This window comes from Pinus tabuliformis, chromosome 1_1, assembly GCF_031772625.1.
Source record: "Pinus tabuliformis cultivar Carrire ecotype Pingquan chromosome 1_1, CPIR1, whole genome shotgun sequence".
Classification (NCBI taxonomy): Eukaryota; Viridiplantae; Streptophyta; class Pinopsida; order Pinales; family Pinaceae; genus Pinus; species Pinus tabuliformis.
The window spans coordinates 549,192,894-549,210,587 of NC_142297.1; the positions used below are offsets into that span (position 1 = coordinate 549,192,894).

Genomic DNA, 17,694 nt, shown 5'->3' on the forward strand with positions numbered 1-17,694 from the left:
CTTTATCCTACTTGCTCCAATTGTCTTGAGTCATTGCAAGCAAATGGAAATCTCAAAGATATCACCTTTGACTCTTGTGAAAAAGTTTGCTGAAAGAGAGAAAGCTTTTGGAAAGAAGACAACCCCTGAATCTTTTGAAGAGGCTGTGTGCCTTACTCATAAAGAAAAGAATCCTGCTCAAGATTCTTCCAGAGGAAGAGGTGGTCGAAGAGGAAGAGGAAGATATTTTAGAGGCAGGGGGGGCAGACACTCTCAAGGAGAAAAGGCAGATTTGCACTGCAAGAGAAATGGATCACATGATGCCTCTACATGCAAGTTACCATGGGACAAAATTGAGCAGCAAAGAAACCAATAGAAAGGTAAAACTGATGATACAAACAAAGGTAAAGCACCTGAATCCGCTCACTATGTTGTGGCACAATGTAATATTGGAGTAAATGAAGATTTATTTAATGCTTCACTTGCTTCTTGGAAAAATGATTGGTTGCTTGATTCAGGAGCAACCTGCCACATGACTCATAGAAAAGATTTTTTTGAAGAATCTACTGACAATGTTGATGGAGTAGTATACTTTGTAGACCAATTAAAAATCAAGCCATCAGGGCTTGGCACAATCATGCTTAAACTGCCTGGTCTTCCAGACTTTCTTTTGCATCATGTTCTATATCTCCCACAGCTCAAGAGAAACTCACCGTCCTTAGTCCACATCCGCGAGCAGGGCCACTCCATTCATATGTTTGATGGCAAGCTTGAGGTAAGAAAAGCATCTGACCACTCACTTGTCATGAGGGAAATAGAAGAAGAAAGGCTTCTCAAGCTGCAAGGAACCTCTGCTCATGCACAACATTTCTCATACAATTCTCATTATGAAGAAAGTACACTTCCATCAAGTTTATTATGGCATGCTAGATTTGGACATTTGAACTATGACAACCTCCGCTTGTTGAAGAAAAATGGTGTCGCTGGTTTGCCTACAATTCCTAGAAAACTTAAGCAATGTGATGCTTGCATTGTAGGAAAGCATAGCAAACAGTCTTTTCATGATTCACATTCAAGAGCACATAGAAAACTTGAACTCATTTATTCAGATTTATGTGGTCCAATGCCTGTTCCTTCTGCAAATGGAAACAAATATATGATGACATTTATTGATGACTACACCAGAATGTGTTGGGCTTATTTATTGAATAACAAATCTGATGCTTTTCAAACATTCAAGAACTTTCATAAATGGATTGAAAATGATGCACAATCTCATATTGGGTCTATTCGCACTGATAATGGAAAAGAATACACATCAAATGAATTTGAAAACTATCTTTGCCAACATGGGATCAAACATCAAACAACTGTGCCTTATAATCCCAAACAGAATGGTGTAGCTGAAAGAATGAATAGAACAATCTTAAATATGGTACGATCCATGCTCTTCTTCAAAAATGTAAAGATAATGTTTTGGGCTGATGCTGTTCTATGTGCTGCATATATAAAGAATAGATGTCCATCTAATGCTATTAGAAGCAAGACTCCATATGAAATGTGGTATGGACATGTTCTTTCGGTAAAGCATCTCAGGGTTTTTGGTTCCACCTGTTATGCCTTGATACCAAAGGTACATAGAAACAAACTTGGTGCTAGAATTCGTAAATGTATCTTCCTGGGGTATTCAAACACCTCCAAAGCATATCGTCTCTATGATGAAATAAATGAAAAGTTTGTTGTATCTAGAGATGTAATTTTTCTTAAATCATCCAAAACTAACAATGTTGTTGAGCGACAACTTGATCGCTTGGATAGATTCACAAAAGCAAAATCATTTCAAGAATTTGATAATCAGATTCCACATCTTGAAGTTTGGATTCCTATACTAGATCAACTTGTGGAATCTTCTTTTGAAGAACACTCTCCCGTGCATGAAACTCTAACAACGGATGATGCTTTAAGTGATGTGACTGACAAAATTGGGAGACTCAACCTTGATTCAGTCCCAACTCAATTAGCGGAGCAGCCTGGACCATCTGAGAAAGGTCCCCCAAAGTGGTTGACAAAGACACTTGAAAGTGTTCATCCTGATGAGGTTGGAAAGACAAGACCTAGAAATTCAAACCGACAAAATGGAGGTGATGTAGATGACTCTAATTTACCTGTTGATATGGATGTTTTTTATGATTGTGAATTGAACTTGTCTATAGATTTTGAACCAACTTCCTTCAAAGAAGTTGCTTCTCATGATGAATGGAAAGAAGCGATGCAAAAGGAGTATGATGCCCTCATAAAGAATGGCACTTGGAAGCTGGTTGATCCTCCATTAGGAACCAAACCAATTGGTTGCAAGTGGGTCTACAAGAACAAGTATAAAGTTGATGGCTCACTTGACAAGCACAAAGCTAGGCTTGTGGCGAAAGGTTTTGCACAGAAAGAAGGGGTCGATTATGAGGAGACTTTTTCCCCCACAACAAAATGGGCTACCATCCAGACACTCTTTTCCCTAGTAGCTCAAAACGGTTGGAAAGTCCATCAAATGGATGTAAAAATTGCTTTCTTGAATGGAGATCTAAAAGAGAATGTTTTTATGTCCCAGCCTGAAGGATTTGCTGTGAAAGGACATGAACATAGAGTATGCAAACTTGTGAAGTCCTTGTATGGCCTCAAACAAGCACCGCGAGCCTGGTATGAAAAACTAATTGAGCATCTTCTGAAACTCAATTTCAAACATTATGATTTTGATGATGCAACTTTATTTGTCGAGAAAGTTGGCAAAACAGTTGTATATCTTGTGATATATGTAGATGATCTTTTGATGACAGGGAACAATGAAAGCTACATTGCATCCATAAAGAAGGAATTGGGGAAAAGTTTTGAAATGACTGATTTGGGTTATGTTCATTACTATCTTGGTATTGAAGTAACCCAACATTCGAAGTCCATATTTCTTTCTCAAAAGAAATACATTGGAGATGTGTTGAACAGGTTTGGCATGACAGAATGCAATCCTCCTACTACTCCAATGGAACAAAACTTAAAGCTCACATCTATTGAAGGAAAAGAATTTGAGGATGCAACAAAGTATAGACAGCTTGTAGGAAGTCTCAACTACCTAACTACTACCAGACCAGACATTTCGTTCGCTGTTGGAATCCTCTCCAGGTTTATGCAAAAGCCTTGTGAGGGACATTGGTCTGCTGTGAAAAGAGGTTCTTAAGGTACTTGAAGGGAACTCAAGACTTTGGAATTAAGTATACACAGGTGGACGACTTCAACTTGATTGGATACTTTGATTTAGACTTCGATGGAGACAAAGAAACTGGGTTATCTACTTTAGGATATGCTATGAGTCTTGGATCAGGAGCTGTCTCTTGGAGATCATGCAAACAATTTGTTCCAGCAGATTCCACAACAGAAGCAGAATACGTGGCAACTGCTGAAGCAACAAAAGAAATTGTGTGGCTCAGGAAAATTCTTGAAGATTTGCAGGTAAAACAAGTACAATCAACTCCACTCATGATTGACAATGCCTCTGCAATACTGTTGGCCAAGAACCCAAAGTTCCATGATCGAACGAAGCACATCAGTACCAAATATCGTTTGATTCGACATCATGTTGAGGCCAAAACAATCCATCTCCGTCATTGTTCCACTAATGAGCAAATTGCCAACATCTTCACCAAAGCACTTGGAAGAGAAAAGCTTGAACGATTCAGAATGATGCTTGGACTCACCAACATCCTTTTAGATTAGGGGGGGGGGGGGGAATGTTGACACCTAATCATCAGGATTGGGTGAATATAATGTAAATAAATAATAACTAATATGAACAGTCATCGGGAGATGAAGTGAACAGTCTCTCCCTCATGTATATAATAAAGACCAACCTGAAGGAATATGATATACGAATCAATTTTGCTTTGAGGAGTTACTACCTGGCCTAACAATTACTAACTTGTGGACGTGGTTGATGAAGATTATAACTTCTAGATGATTGTTGTTATATGGTTCAATCTATGTTTTTTTAAGTTTTTAATATCTAATTCATAATTCTACATGTTTTTGTTGACATATATGTATCAAAATATACAAATATAAAAAATATATATATTATATAAAAATATAAAAAATATATATATTATATAAAAAACGCTCCGGGATTTTCTCCCAAACCGGGAGATTTTGAAAATGTCGCTCTTACACCCGTTTTTGCGCCCGCTCCCCGCTTTTGCTCCTGCTCCTAAGTAACATTGGGATTGGATTCTAGACTCATCTTTTTACAATAATATTTTTCTTTCTTTGATTCTTGAGCCACACAAGGGCTATTACATCATGAATTTGACTCTTTGACATTGTACAAGACCCTAGAGCACACAATGGGTGCTTGAGTAGGGTAAACAACCAATGGGCAAGAAGCCACAACTATGCATCCACAAGAGCCGCAACTATGCTGTTGAAAATGTGTAACTAGGTTCGGTCTTCATAATGACATGTAACTATGATTTTTGTGAATGATATAAAGAAGAAAAAATAAAATTATTATTATACCTTGCTTCATGGATTTCATGAGAAAAAGGTTTTATTTTTAGATAAGCTCCCATTGAGAGCTTTAGGATTTGTCATATAGAGTCAATGCCATATATGAAGATTGTATAGGAGTCTACAAAATGTCTAGAAGCCCTCCAACGACAAGCACTAGCCATCCTATTGAAGTCGGCCTCCAAACAACGAGAAGAACTCATGTCGGCTCACCTCAAATAGACACCCCTATTTGAAAAAGTTCAGGTCGGCTTATTTATGGGACAAACCACTATATATACGTGGGCAGGATCTCTGCATTTACACCGTCAAAAATTTAGATATACCTATGAGATTTTCGGATGGATGTAACAGTGATAAGTTTGGACCTCTATTACAGAGAAGTAGTTCAGATCTCTGTTTTGGGTGGATAGATACATTCAAGAAAGTTTGGATGTCATTATAGTCAAGGGAATTTAGATCCCTTTGAATTTGTGTAATCAAAGCACAATGACCAAAAGACTACATTGATGCGAAGTATAATTCGGTGTCATGATTATGGAGGAGCTGCAATTCTACATTGATGCGAAGTATAATTCGGTGTCATGATTATGGAGGAGCTGCAATTCAGTAACATATTACAGTGAAACCTCAGTTTAAGGTCTCAGTGCTAAGGAAGGATATCAGTACTATCTCAAGGGAAAGAGGTCGATGCCATCACAGAAGTAAGATGACAACAAGGAGGTCTCACAGAAAGGAAATCTCGATATGAAGATAGTGAGAAGATCTTAGACAAATATCTCGAAGCTAAGAAGGTCGAAGAGGAAGAAGAGTGAAGAAGAAGAGAAGACAGTCAAGAGATCTAGTGTCTTGGTCTTGGAGTGGCTAATACTAAATAGGTCAAGGGTCATGGTCTTGGTATTCGTCAATTGGAATCTCTATAAGAAGAATCTGTGTGGGTTTTCCTCTCAAAGAAAGAGGATTTGGCCCTGGCTCATAGCCTACATTCTGTGTCTCGTCTATTTATGTTTATGCATTGGTAGCTTTTTGATGAAGAACACTGATAACTGAAGCAAAGAGAAGATCCTAATCTAATGAATTAAAAATAGTAATACTCACAAGCAGTTACTAATCAAGAGAAATCATCTAACTAATAATGCCTAGATTTCTCAACATGGTATCGGAGCTAAGGTGGCTAATCAAAGAGACACTCAAGGATTGAGTTTCAAGGAAGACATCAAAGCAAGTTAAAGGAATACATGTGCCTAAGTCTCCTTGGAAAATTTGAGACCTAGAGCACATCCAATGCTACCAAAAATCAACAGATTCACTCTTATAATATATGCTCATTTTAATTTTTCTCACTGTTGGAAATATGGGGGGGGGGGGGGGGGGGGGGGGGGTGAATCAATATTTCTTTTACAATTGTTAATTTTTACCAGTTAAGATCACTTAGATAGAACACAAGATGAACAATGACAAAATAAATAATTTTATTAATCAATATATGGTGAGGACACCAATCCTCTTTTTACAATAAATCAAGTGCAACAAAGATCAGGGATCCAACCCTTAGATGAAGACACCAATCTTCAATCTGCCAGGCTCCAACCTGGTCTTTATGAGGCTCCAACTTCTAGGGCTCCAACCCTATCTTCTACAAGGCTCCAACCTTGTTTTTATGAGGCACCAACCTCTAGGGCACCAACCATATCTTTCTCAAGGCTCAGACCTTGTCGTCTTCGAGGCGCCAACCATTGCTTCAATTCTTAAAAAACAGGTACAATATGTCTTCTCTGCAACAAGCTTTCCAGGTATGCCTTTCTTCAATGTGCTTGCTTAGTCTTCAATAACCCTTCATTCATCAATGACAACTTTGTCTACTGCAGAAAGTGTCTCCCAAACTCTTCATATCTACCCAAGAAATCCTTCCTAAGGTTACTCCATCAGGACTTCAACAATGTCTTCAAGATCCTCACTTTTGCTACAAGGAGTACAAGAAAAGGTTGCTTCAAAGGTGCACTAATCTGCAAGGTGTACAAACTGCTTCAATAAAGGTTTCAAAAATCTTTTTCAAGGACCCACAAGACAGCTTTTCAGAGATCCTCAAGCATACTTCAAATGCTGCTCCAAGGCTGTTTTAAAATGCTTCTTCAATGTCTTGAAAATGTTACTCAAATTTCCCTCAAAATGTCCAGAAAAAAATAAGTCCGCAGGTCTGGAACAGATATGAGTCCTTCAGTCATGATGCAAAGATTTCTAAGAGTGTTTCAACTGAGCCTTCATAGATGTGCAAATATTCTCCACAGATTCCTCAGGTACGAAGTAGTATTCCACAGAGATTTTTACAGGTCTCTATAGGCCGAGGTTACAGAGGCCTGTAATAGACCTTTCACACATCCAAAGTCTTAGCCTTAGGGCTAATCACAGACAGTCGAGACCTTTTAAAAGGATGATATTTTACTCATTAAAAGACTGACATAGGAATTAAGAAATGTTTCTCTTTCTGCTCCTAAAGTGCTGAAGATATGCCACAAATAGACCACCAATCTGTCTGCTCAAAGCCACAAAAAGGCTACAGGAATATATTATCAAAAAAGTATAAAATCCACACACAAAAATAGCTCAGATCTGTGCTGTTATTTTTTTTCTTCTGTTTTTTTTCGGACTTCTATTTCAGACCCGAATTTTTCTCCCTGGGCTTAACCAATTTCCTTGCCAAAATGATGATTTTAGTTAGGTATTTATAGTTGTTTCTGTAAATGAACAGACACGTCTGTTGAGGTTGGAGGGCCGACATGAGTCTGTTGGAGCCGACCTGTGTATGAATGTCATAATTATTTTTAAGATAATTTTAGCTATAAAAAATTGTGAATCCTCCACGCTGAAAATGACACCCCCCTTTTTTTTGCTGATATCTTCCACGCTTTTTCTTGCTCATCCTTTAATAGGTTATATTCCTCATGGCCTTTGAAGCAATCCATTTTTTTGTATTTGATTATATAACTCCAAGAGTTAACTGTGCAGTCACGAATGCTTTGATAAATGTTGCATACATGTATGAGGTCTTCCACAAAAGTTCCATAAATGTTCTTCATCCCCTAGGCTAGGTAGGACATCATGTAGTTATCAATAGAGCTTGCATTATTCATATATTAGGGTTAAGGCATCTTTTAGGGTTTTCATCATCTTCAACAATGTTCTAATGGATTGACATCAATGACAACTTTGTCCAACACTCACATCGGTAATTATCGACATGACATGCTTGTAGGTAAATATCAAAAACATGCTATGAAATTTGCAAAAGACAATGTAGTTTCAGCCGAAAATGATTTGACTGCATATGTTTATTTTGGAAAAAGTAATTTTGTGATCAATTCTTCTATTCAAGGCATTAGCTTTAAATTAAAAGTTGTCAAGGATTTTCATGTATCATACTTAGCAGTTTTTCAAACCAGCAAGATGTTATTTCATTGCTAAGTTTCGTTGTTATTTAGTGGGAATGCTTCTTTGTCGCGTATGTTATTAATATCACTTAATTTATATGTAATGTTGTTTTATTGAAAGTACATTCTCATATAGTGCATTTTGCAAGTCTAGGAGTGATTTTATGTAGAGAACTTATATATATTTAACTAATGCATGGTAGTAACTTTGATGCTTCTAATGGATGCAGGCAGCAATAAAGCTGAAGGAAGATGGATTATTTTATCTAGAGAACTATGGGAAGCGTGTAATATCTGTAAATAGCCATAACATTGCAAGTGGGCAACGTATTCGTTTGAGTTCTAATTGCTTGATAGAGGTATTTCTACTTTACCTTTCTAAAAAGATGGAGACTGCAAAAATTACATTCAAAACAAACACAGAGACTTGCATAATTGGGTTTATATCGAAAGGAACTACCTTGCTCCACTCCAACTGGCTCAAAACTCAACCAAGAGTTTCTTTAATCGATAAATAACTGACATATTTACAGTAGACCCTTCCTGGCCTGATTACAATAGTTAAGTCCATTCTGGCCTCAAACCAGTTTTTGGCTTCCAACAAGCCTCTTGCTTGCCTCTCTCTCTCTCTCCCTACACTCGCACCACACTAACTCTCCTCATAATTTACATGCTACAATACAAAAGGATCCTGAACTAATTCAGTTCAGATCCAAAGATTTCTCACCTAAACCTCTAATCTAGGACTTCTAGATCTGCTACATCCTCAACAAATCCAACTACCTCTAAAATTCCTCTAATTCTCTCAATATTTTCGAGATCTATTCATAGGAATAGATCTGATTCCAATTTTCATTCCTAAATACATATGTTCTAGAATCTCTTTACAAACTTAGGAAAATACAAATAATTAAATAATTACAATCAATTAGGGAACCAACTCCCTTGGTCAACAAACCCCCTAGTATAGTCAAAAGGAATTTTAACTTGGATGTCGAATCCTCTTGGATCAGACTCCCAAGGTCGAAAAAATTTATGGTCTCCTGACCGTGAGCTTTCATGTACTGCTGAAAGTCCTCCTGGATCAAAAAATTTAGTTTGTATTATGTAATCGATCTCTCTCTTGACTGTGTTGATGTTGCTTTGCTAATCTTTCTTCTCGTTCTCCAGATTTCCAAACCTTGTGTTGCTGCTGTTCACTTGCTTTGCTGATGCCAATTTCTTCTGTCAACTGCCACCCCTTGTAGTTTACTCTCCTCTGCTTGATATTCCTTACTCTTCTGGATGGTCTCCTCATCAGTACACAAACTTCATCAATTACCTTATCAACCTCTATCTTTGGTTGATCTCCACTATTGCTATTCCTGTCCTCAGAATTCTTCACATCCTCCTCTGTTATAAGAGTTACAAAACTTTTACCAATGAACTGCTCATATCTTTGTTTCTCATACTTGATAAGTGTGTTTTTTTCCAGCTTATCATCCTCTTCTAGCCATTCCAGAAATTCAATTTCGGCTTCCTGCTTGCTTGCTTCTTCATGTATGAGGTCTTCTTTGAACAATTTCTCATTGACTTTCCTTGCTGCTGCCATATTCGTTAATTGCTGCATGTCCTCCTCTGTCATCCTATGTTGTTCACATTTGAGTGTTAGTTCTTTGTGCAATTCAAATTGAATTTGGATTATAGCCTCTTCCTTCATGCAGTCCTTATCTTCTAGCCACTCCAAGTGTTCAAACTTAGCTTCCTGTATATTTTCTTCCAACAAGATTTCATTCATTTTCATTGCTGCTGCACTATCTTCTTTTATAAAAGAGACTAAGGGATGTTTTGTCTCATCTTTCTCTGCTGCGACAGCTCCATCATCATCTCCAAACAAGTGTGCACAAAGTTCCTCTATTCTAGCCATCTCATCAATGAGCTTTAATTCTTCATCTACCTACATAGACATATCATCATGTTGTTGGTCCAAACCTGCATACACACACCAATTGTTAGCCTTAAAAACATGGAATTCTTAATTTCTTCCTCTTTTAAGGCCTTGGTTGTCTCTTCTTCAAGCTGCTGTGAAGGGACTTCAATGCCCGACAAACTGCTGATGAACTCCTCTATATGGCTGTCTTCTTCAATATTATGGTATCAATTTTGTTCCAAAATTTTAGCTACAGATATGTTCTGGTTCCTCTACCCATGCTCCACACATGCACTATTCTCTGTCTTCACAGGTCCTCTTCTTTCACTTTCCAAGCAGTCTTCTTGATTCTGCCTTCTCATAGCTTCCACTAAGTTATCTCTTTGAGCTGGATGTCCCTGTTCATCTCCTTCTCCTTCACCTGCATTCTGCCGTTTATGAATTTTTCCTTTTCCTTTTCTCCAAAGATATCTAAATCCTTCAAAAACTAGTAGATATACAAACATCAAAAACAAAAAGTTGCAAGCCATCATGCCTCTAAATTTTTCCTTACACCATTTGAATACTTCCTCTTGAATCCTTTCATGGATTCCACTTTCTGTGGCAGTCATCTGACACTGCTCATCCACCTGCTGTCTCCTACCAGCATTCCTTGGTCTCTTTGACACTTCCATTGTTTCTTTTCTTGCTCCACCTGAGATGTCATCATTAAAATAAAAGACATGAGACTGTCTGGTCTTAGGGAATGCTTCTAGCATCTCTCCATCATCAGCAGTGTTCTCTCCAAGGATGGGTCCTCTTTCTAGTTCACAAATACTTTCTATGACATCACACTCAGCTGCTCTGAGTGCCTCTTCCTTCTCTACCTTTTGCATTATTTTTTCAGCATACAGTTTTCTGACAAGCCACTTTACCTTTTTCCTCACATAAATTCCTTTTTTCAATTCTTTTATCATCCTTCTCGTTCTTTCCTATAACTGCTTCTCATTGAAGAATGTAACTAGGTTCGGTCTACATAAGTGTATAATGTCAAAAGAATTTTTTATTATTAATAAAATGACTTATTAAAGCATGGGTTTCATGCCTGGGTCATCATTTTTAGGTCAAAGCCTCCACTGTAGGCTTCTAGGTTTTATATTGAGTCAATATAGTCATTGTCAATTTTATTAGACCCTTGGGCTTTCATATCATGTAAAATAATTATTTTTGAGTCAAATAGGTCATTTGACACCTACCCACCATCTCGGCCCTGTCCCTATGAAGTCAGCCTACATTAGGTCAATTCGACCCACATAAAAGGCTATATATAGAGAGGCAGTTCAATCCATTTGAGACACTCATGCAACAAGTTTGATACACAAGCAAGGGAGGCAGAAAAAGTGCGAAGTTGCTAGAGAAGGAAGAAGTTAAACCTAATCGAAGATTTTGGCTATCTATCTGTCACACGTGCGAAGTTACTAGGCATTTGCTGGGGGCCGAAAATCTGAACTTTACTGCAGGTCGAAGTTTTGCTGCAAGGGAGGCCGAAATTCTGTTGTTGCAAGGTCGAAATTCTAGGTCGAAGTTGGTACCGGTGTTGAGAAATCTAGGGCATGAATAGTTAAAAGATTTCTTTGCTTGATAATTGCTTGTGATATACTTTTATTGCTTAGCTTATAGTCTTTTCTTCATTATGTTATTATTGTGTTCTTTTCATCAAGACAATTACCAATATGCACAATAAAAGACAAGTGACATAGTATGTAGGCTTGTCATCCAGGGCCAAAACCTCTCACCTCTTAAGAGGAAAACCCGATCAAAATTCTTCTTCTAGATCTTCATTTGATGAGTACTAAGACCATGACAAAGACCCTTGACTCTAGTATCCTTCCAGGAAGCTTGTCACTAACCTTGATGCTCTGCCTCTTTTGTTTCTCGACTTTCTTCTTTATCTCAAACTACTCTCCTCGGCTCCTTCTAGAGAAACTTAGTCTCTATCCTTCACACTGCTTCTTCTCGACTTCCTTTAGAGAAACTCGGCCTCTATCATCTCACAGGCTTCCTCTAGAGAGTCTCGGTCTCTAGATCTCTATCTTTGTCACCCAGAACAATTACCCCAGAAGAACCCTTCCTTCTTTGACCCTAGAAGAATCCTTTCTTCGCTATGCCAGAAGAAACCTTACTTTGCTAACCCAAAAGAATCTCTCCTTCGCTGACCCAGAAGAATCTTCCTTCACTTGCCTGGAAGAATCTCTCCTTCGCTAACCCAATAGAATCTCTCCTACACTGACCTAGAAGAATCTTCCTTCACTTGCCCAGAAGAATCTCTCCTTATCACTTCTTCACACTTCTCTTTGTAGCCTTCTTCTTCATACTCCTTCACCGAATGCTTGTCGAGTTTCTTCCCTCTGAGTGAGGCTGAGTGTGGCTACTTATACACCTCATCTCACATCCCTTAGGCCAACACGAACTCAAGTAGATAAGCCGACTTCTTCTAGCAAGTTCTTCCATCAGTTGTAGGCCGAATTGAAGAGGACAAGTGACAAGTTCTTAGAGGATACTTTACATAGACAAATTTGACCTTTTACAAAGTGTAACATGACTTCATTACATGACAATGACTCTAACATTTTATGACTAGATGAAAAATAATTCCTAAAGACTTTCAATGGGAGTCTTGACTCAAAAATAAAAACCCTTGCTCATGAAACCCATGAAGCAAGCAATGCAATAAATTTATTTTTCTTCTTAGCATCTCATTACATAAAATCATAATTACATGTCATTATGAAGAACGAACCTAGTTACACTTTTCAACACTTCCTCTTAACTAGGGAGGTATTCATAATGGTACTTGGACATTTTCAATTTGAAGAATTTCTCATAAGAAGAATTCGGATTGGTAACTCATTTGTATAGCATCATATCAACCAACATTGTTACATAGCAAGGCCTTGACTAATAGCTCCATCTCTCCACAAGATCTGAGCTCAATGCTGGCGAGACCAATGATTTATAGACACTCTCATCATTGTCTCTCTTGGAACATCCCCTACCCAAGTACTCAGGGTGTGTTCCATGAGGACTATTCTTATCTTGGACTCCCCAACCCTCAAATAATATCGGTCCTCCACGATTACTCTTCTATTGGATGCCCTATCTCATCCTCAAAGAGTATTAGATGCCAAATGATTACCCAATCCTCCATTCTGTCTTCCCAGGTGAAGACCAGAATGACGTGTCTATCTCTCCCTCTCAAATAGGGAGGACATATTCCAATAAAGGAATGTACTCATTCCTACAAAAGGAATGTACCTAAGCTCCCTCTTGGCTTAGGAATTTCAAGTTTCTTCCAAGTAAGAAACTTCTTTCAAGCTCCCTCTTAACTAGGGACCTGCGACAGCTTCTTAGGTGGAGATGTTGGGTCTACCAGCTGCTTGAAGAACTCCTTTTTTCCTTGATGTCATTAATTTGTTTTTCATGTAGTCTTCATCTTTTGGGATTTCTACATAGGGCACAGACCATCCATCACTTTCATCGATGAGTTAGTCATGTCTTCATTTCATAAGAAAGTGATCCCTCAGTTTCCCATTTGTGTTTGTTTCATGTCATGCTGCTTTATTTATGCCATATTGTCCGGAAGGATCTTACATCCTTCAATATGGTCCTCTTGGAAGTCATCCACAGATCTTTCCTTTGGCAGTCCTACACTAGCCCATCTAGATATTAGTTCAAAAATACGAAATGAACACTTAAATCAAAATTACCTTTGTGATGGTCTCTTATCATGACATCTTCCTGTAGGTATCAACATCCTGCATGCATGTTGACATATCTCCTAAAGATATTCATTGTCAAGGGTCTCCATCATTTTCCGACTCCTATCAGAGTCTTCATATCTTTTCAGGGAGATATTCTAGTAAACTCTTCTCGGTCTCAGATGTTGAATGCCTTTTACCTTTGTTGCATATTTTATGATCTCTTCCTTTATTTTCATACACTTCATTCCCAAGAGCTTCCAATCAAAGTTCCTTAATTGTAGTCAGCGTCTTCATGATTCATATGATAACATATTATGTTGATTTCATCTAGTGTGACTTATGCTTTTCTGCAATCTTTCAGAGGAGGAGATCCTTTCTTCTTTTGATCATATTTCCCAAGATGGAAATAGTGATCCATATTATCTGCAACCATATGACATGACTTTCATAATATGCTATGTAAGCATACAAACCTCATCTCCTTTCGGTCATCCAAACTTCCTGTAGAAGCTTCATTTGAATGAAAGAACTTTATCCTTTAGACTTGCTTTCCTGTTATGTCATCATACCATCATCCCTTGAATCCCACGAGTTGGAATTCCTGATGAAACTCTTGCTTTCCTTTTAGATCGGTGAATCCTTTGATGAGGATTCCATCAAAGAAACTTGAGGATCTTTCATATCCTCACCCAACATATGTTTCCTTATTGACTATTGTATGATGATCCCAGTTGATGATGACCTCTACTTCTTTCTATAAGTATCACTTGAGGTTTTAATGAGGTTTCCAAGAGCTCCCATTCTTTGTAATTAATAGAATTTATTCTAGACATCCTTTTTGCTTCCCATGTCAAGAGCTCTTACTTCTAATGCTTCTATCACGATGCTATTTTCTAATCTGATGCATCCTATCTTATTTACATTGCTTCCTATCTATAAATTACAAGTGAAAAGTACCTTCTAGTGAAGAAGATCATCTCAGTCATAGTAGAGATCTTTTACTTCTTCCTTCTTAAGCTTCTTTGTCTCAGGTTCTTTCACTTCCTCGGTAATATGGGCTTCTTCCCTATCCCTCTTTTCCTTCTTATGTTTAGGACAATCTCTTTTATAGTGCCCAAGTTCTTGACATCCATAACATCTTATCTTAGCCATGTTCTTCTTTTTCTTTGGAGGACCAAACTTTCCAAATTTCCCTTTTCTTTTTGTCACTAATTGATCCCTTCTATCTGATCTTTTGTTACTTTCTTTCTTCAATCTGTCTTCTTCTGCCTTGCAGAGAGACCATAATTTGATGAATGGGATAACTTCCTCTTCCTTAGTAGATATGAGGTTACCTTGTTCATCAGTCAATGCATTTAGAATAACAGAGATCATTTCTTTATCAGATACCATCTCTCCTAGATCCTACAATTGACCTTTTATTTGAGATGCTTTTGAAAGGCATGACGATATCCCTTCATCCTTTGACACCTTCAATTTATATAGATCAGATCTAAGTGATATGGTCTTTCCTATCATGCTTTCAAAGGAAAGTTCCACCAACTTATCATCTATTTGTTTAGATGTCTCTAGCTCAACTACATAGGAAATGAGAGGATTTTTGATAGATTCCTTAAGAATCTTTTGAGCCTTGATATCCCTTTCCATGTATTTAGATAATGCTTGTTCTTCGGATGGCTTGGAGACCATTCCATGCACATGATCAATGACTTCATTTACTTCGAGGACTATGTCTGTCCTTCTTTTCCATGCAAGGAAGTTTGATATCCCAACGAGCTTATGGTTCTCCTTGAAACATGAAGTCATTTTTACTAGATTAGATTATAATAAAAAGGTACTTTTCAACAAACTTGTTGATTCAGATGATCAGTTTTAAGAAGCTTTTACTTCGGTGAGGGAAGACTAACTTCTTTAGGACAATCTTTTTCCAAATGATATCCTTGCTTCAATAAAGAGAAGATTTCCTTTCGATCTAACCTTCCTTAGATTTGAATAGCTTCCACTCCTTTGGTGATGTATGAGTGATGATATCTGAAGTGCTTCTAAAGTTTCAGTCTGTCTTTTTGCTTTCCTTCTTGAAGATAATTTCAAGAGTATATTTCTTCGATCTAGGGTTTTGGTAGATATTGATTTCTTGCTTGGTGTTCTTTGATTTGCTTTGATCCTTCTTTGAAGCTCGATTCTCATGTGTCTACTTGCTTTGAATGCCCCTTCTTGACTTCAACACCTAAGCTTCGATACCATGTTGAGAAATCTAGGGCATGAATAGTTAAAAGATTTCTTTGCTTGATAATTTCTTGTGATATACTTTTACTTCTTAGCTTATAGTCTTTTCTTCATTATGTTATTATTGTGTTCTTTTCATCAAGACAATTACCAATATGCACAATAAAAGACAAGTGACATAGTATGTAGGCTTGTCAACCAAGGCCAAAACCTCTCACCTCTTGAGAGGAAAACACGATCAAAATTATTCTTCTAGATCTTCAATTGTCAAAACCGTGACAAAAGCCTTTGACTCTAGTATCCTCCCAAGAACCTTATCACTAACCTTGATGCTTTGCCTCTTCTCTTTCTCGGCTTTCTTCTTGATCTCAAACTGCTCTCGTTGGCTCCTTCTAGAGAAACTTATTCTCTATCCTTCACACTGCTTCTTCTCGACTTCCTTTAGAGAAATTTGGTCTCTATGATCTCACTGGCTTCTTCTAGAGAGTCTCGGTCTCTAGATCTCCATCTCTGTCACCCAGAACAATTACCTTAGAAGAATGCTTCCTTCGCTGACACCAGAGGAATCCTTTTTCGCTATCCCAGAAGAAACCTTACTTCGTTGACCTAGAAGAATCTCTCCTACGCTGATCCAAAAGAATCTCTCCTTTGCTGACCCAGAAGAATCTTCCTTCGCTTGCCCAGAAGAATCTCTCCTTATCACTTCTTCGCACTTCTCTTTGTGGCCTTCTTCTTTTTACTCCTTCACCGAATGCTTGTTGAGTTTGTTGCCTCTAAGTGTGGCCGAGTGTGGCTACTTATACACCTCATCTCATGTCCCTTAGGCCGACATGAACTCAAGTAGATAAGCCGACATCTTCTAGTAAGTTCTTCCATTGTTTTTGGGCCGACTTGAAGAGGATCAGTGACAAGGTCTTGGAGGATACTTTACATAGATAAATTTGACCTTTTACGAAGTGTAACATGACTTCCTTATATGACAATGACTCTAACATTTTATGACTAGATGACAAATAATTCCTAAAGACTCTCAATGGGAGTCTTGACTCAAAAATAAAAACTCTTTTTCATGAAACCCATGAAGCAAGCAATACAATAAATTTATTTTTCTTCTTTACATCTCATTACATAAAATCATAATTACATGTCATTATGAAGACCGAACCTAGTTACACTTTTCAATAGCCGGGAAGTTATCATTTGGAGAAGACGGAAGGGATGACTTGGTGGTTGGAAGAAGTCTATGTCTAGATCAAAGAGTCTTGGATTATCTCATATTTCCTTTGAATTTACTGAAGGAAGAGTTCTGATTGGGTTTTCCCCTTATAGGGGTTTTTCCCTGGCTGTCTGCCTACATTTTGTCTCTTGTTCTTGTGATCTTCATACACATATAATTTGGTAATTACTTGATGAAACATAATCTAATAAAGAAGTAAAAGAAGCCAACATAATTCACAAGTAATTATCAAGAAGAGGAATGAAAAACCCTAATTTCTACAAGTATTGATTTCTCAACATGGTATCGAAGCTAAGGACAAAGAACGCTGGAGATCACTTTGTTGGCTTGAAAGAAAAGGTTGCTCCCTTTATGACAAGTTACTTGATGATGGGATTCAATAGCATAAGAATTGCAGGAAGATGGATTGGAAGGATCAACTACAACTTATCTAATAAAGTCAAAAGCGAAGGGTTCTTGGCTGCACTCATAGGTACTTTGGATGATGACAATGCATGGATCATTGATAGTGGAGCATCAAGACATAGGACGGGAGAAAGTGGAAAACTTCATACTCTATCAAAGGAACAATCATTTCATGCAGTGGAGCTAGGAGACAACAACAATTATGCAATCAAGGGCCTTGGATTT

The 17,694-nt window shown here is 37.8% G+C and overlaps 1 protein-coding gene across 8 annotated transcripts in view; it reads left to right on the plus strand.

Moving 5' to 3' along the window:
* Positions 1-17,694, plus strand: part of LOC149214292 (uncharacterized) — a 264,915-nt gene that overhangs the window by 189,023 nt on the left and 58,198 nt on the right. For all 8 annotated transcript variants that reach the window (XM_089392260.1, XM_089392259.1, XM_089392264.1 and 5 more), the window contains one exon: positions 8,183-8,311. In XM_089392260.1, the coding sequence (XP_089248386.1) occupies positions 8,183-8,311 (129 nt within the window). The remainder of the gene's footprint in view (positions 1-8,182; positions 8,312-17,694) is intronic.